The following is a 3,330-nucleotide window of genomic DNA, read 5'->3' as shown; positions in this document are numbered from 1 at the left end:
AGGATTTCTGTTCCGCTTCAAAGCCTGTGCTCCTTCTAATGCTTTGTTTCATCATAAATTCCACATGAACGTTGCCTTCTACTCTGTGATATATGTTTAATATGATCCGCTCCTCCCCAGATCTTCCAGGTACAGCGATGCTGCAGGTCCATGCATGGCCTGTGGCACTGAGGGCCCAGCAGAGCCCTGAGATGTTTGTATATCAGTTTGCAAAGCATGAGCCTGCACTCTCCATTGAGCAATTGATTTTTGTAACATCTTCATCATTTAGGTTGGAAATTGTTCAAACGTGTGTTCAGCAGAGCGGATGCATGCTACGCCCCTTTCTAGTAGTCTACTAGGGTCTAGGGGATGGATCCTGGTAAAAAGGGCTCTGCTCCTGCACAGACTGGCCCCATACTGTTGGCCTTTGCATTCTTGTGTCTGGTGTAACGGCACCCTCTCTGGACCAGAAATCTGACAGACTTGAATTTTACCCCAGCTCCAAAGCCTGAACTCACCTTGGCGTCTGTCAGATTCCCCAGCTTCATACGATGTCTTGCTGGGGAATGGTTTCCTGGACACGTGGACATGCTTGTTAGTTGCCTAGTGTTTTACTTGCAGTGTATGTCAGCTTCAGATTCCCAAGCACCACCCCAGACCTGCTGACAAGTTGAGGGGAGCCTGGGAATGTTTATTTACATGGACATATAATTGCATCATGCTTTATATTTAGACACGGATCTATAAGGAATTTTAACACCTAACCCTGCTTACAAAGTACAACCCCTTGTTTTCCTGATTAGGAAACTGCAGTCCAGATAGGGACAGTGACCTGACTGGGATAACACAGCAAGTCAGTGATAGTCTCACCATCCCAGCCCCCTTCTGGTTCTCTGAGGCCTCCCTTTTCCCCAAGTGAGTGGGTGTCGGGAGGCCCACACAGCTGGGGAGTCCTGAGGTTGCTGGTAGGCCACTGTGGCTGCCGATGGGGAACAATAATTCGGTGTTCCTATTTATTGACTTTAAAATTCATCATTCAAGGCAAGTTAATACATGACTGGTAGCAAGAGAAACATAATCTAAGACCGCAATGACCCACCCATCCCAAACAAAAACAGAACCAAACAAACCCTATCTGAAACCAGACCTTTGGAGCTGTAGCTGAAGCAGCAAGGGGGCTAGGGCTCAGACTGGCTCCTGCAGTCCAGATGCAGGGGTGGCAGCCCTTGGGTGGTTCCCAATTGAAGAGACCATGTCCAGCCCCTCAGCTTTGGGGTCCTTCCTGGAGGGGCTGCCTCTGGCAGGAAGGGTGTGAAAGAGGGATTCAGTGGTCAGAGTGAGGAGGCTCCTAGGTCCACCCTCCCAAGGTGACCGTATGTGCCAGTGCATGAGACAAGGGCTGGGGGGCAACTGTGAGGAGGGCACGGGCCCTTTCTCTTCCCTGTTCAGGTAAGGAGAGAGCCCTGTCCAAGGCCCTATCAGTGTTCCCAAGTGTGGAAACCACCAAAGGCACTGCCAACAAACTAGGAAATGCTAAGTAAGGCCTGGGGAGGCCTGCCAGATGGGAGTCACTGCCCTCCAAGTCATCATCTTGTTCTGGATGACTGAGGGGACTTGGTCCTTGGCTCTGGATACCAAAGGGTGGCCCAATCAGGATGAGGCTGTGGAAAGTGTATGTTAAGCAGCAGTGTTTTAGTGTCCTGAACATGCAGTGTGTGTGTGTGTGTGTGTGTGTGTGTATGTATGTATGTATGTGTACACACGCGCGTATGTATATAACAAGGGGGGACTGGTCCCTCCAGGAAGGCTTGGTTAGGGTCCTGGGTGGCCCCCAGGGCAGGAATAGGGTTTTCTTCCTTCTATCATTTCATCCAATCCCTGCCCCAGGTCATTGCATAAATAAGTGCTTGGGAAGGTACACATCTAAAAAGAAACATAAATACTGTACATAGGAAAGGATTCCATCCCCTAGCCCTCCCAATGCCCCCAGAAAACCCTCCAAATATTGCACATGGCACTCCCAAGCCTCATGGGGTCTAGGCCCGGCCGTGTCTTTGGTAGAAGCTCCTGGGACAGAGGTCCTGGGAAGCCCACATGCCCCCCACCCCACCCCCATCACGACTGGGAGCATTGGAGCAGCCAGAGGATTGGGAAAGGCCTTGGCCCACTGGCCACAGGTGTTCCATCAGGAATGCTTCTGCAAGGATGGGAAGAGCCCATGCAGGCACAGGTGTGCCCCTGGTTGGGCACTCCTGGGCAGAGTCTGTGTGTGGGCTAGGAAGAGGCAAGCAGGCTGAGGGCAGGTGGGCGGACAAGTCCTGAGCCACAGTGGACAGGGTCACACCCTCCATAGGAGGAGGTGGTTTGTGCTGTCATCTCGGCCCACAGTCTCACTGCTGCCGCCACCCCCGCTGCTGAGTCGGAAGTCCTCATAGCCATCACCTCCACTGATAACTAGCATTTTAGGCTTGGCTGAGGTGGGTCCTCGGTGCCGAGGGGAGTCCCGGTGCTCCAGTGATGGCAGCTTCTCAGGACCTGGGGGCCAGAGGGGAAGGATCTGTTAGCCTGGGGGCCAGAGGGGAAGGATCTGTTAGCCTGGGGCAAATGGTGGCTGCACTGTCTCTGTCAGGACCTAAGGTCCCATACCCCAGAAGATAGAAAGGTATGCACACTTCCTGTTGGGGACTCCAATTCCTGTTAGCCAAGAACTTCCTGTTTGGAAAGAAATGTCCACTTCCTCGCAGTTAGACAACTTCTTACCTCCTATCCGTATTTTCTAGTCAGGAGTGACACAACTTCCCAGGGCCACACCACTTTCTATCTTTCTTGATTACTGCACATTTACTGTTCTCCTCATACTCATTTCCTGATCCCAGCAGCCCTTTCCCAGTTAGGTAGCTTAGGTCTTCTCCACACCAAGACAACAACTGACCTAAGTTTTCCTGCTTCCTGGTTCCCACACCACTTCCTCGTGGGAATATGGTTTCCTGCTCTGCCAAATCAAGACTGTGCTAATTGTTGCCTCCTTGATGTACGTCATTTCCTAATATATTTCACTTTCTATATATATTTTCACAGTCCATTTACTGTCCTATCTGCCATTCTATGTTCTGCTCTCTGGTGCTATTTCTATTTCCTGCTCTGCACGTCACTTCCTGACTCCACTTCCTGCCCTATATATCACATCTAGTCCTGTTTTTGTTTGTTGGTTTTTTTAAAGATTTTATTGGGGAATTGGGGGAGGCAACAGTGTGGGGGAATCGGGGAAGGGGAACAGACAAGTTGCTGTCCTTTTGTTCTTCAGTCTAGTTATGGAGGACGTCGCTTCACTGGCCCATGTTGGTATTG

At 50.9% G+C, this 3,330-nt stretch overlaps 1 protein-coding gene across 1 annotated transcript in view; it reads right to left on the bottom strand.

Annotated features, from left to right (window-relative positions):
- Positions 1-652: 652 nt before the first annotated feature.
- ARHGEF17 (Rho guanine nucleotide exchange factor 17) overlaps positions 653-3,330 on the bottom strand; it is a 90,207-nt gene continuing 87,529 nt past the window's right edge. The window contains exon 20 of the mRNA XM_019649324.1: positions 653-2,517. Coding sequence (XP_019504869.1) covers positions 2,321-2,517 — 197 coding nt within the window. The 3' untranslated portion in view covers positions 653-2,320. The remainder of the gene's footprint in view (positions 2,518-3,330) is intronic.

Source organism: Hipposideros armiger, unplaced genomic scaffold (genome assembly GCF_001890085.2).
Source record: "Hipposideros armiger isolate ML-2016 unplaced genomic scaffold, ASM189008v1 scaffold_132, whole genome shotgun sequence".
Lineage (NCBI taxonomy): Eukaryota > Metazoa > Chordata > Mammalia > Chiroptera > Hipposideridae > Hipposideros > Hipposideros armiger.
Note: the sequence above shows the minus strand (reverse complement) of the source record. Positions and strands in the feature narration are given on the sequence as shown.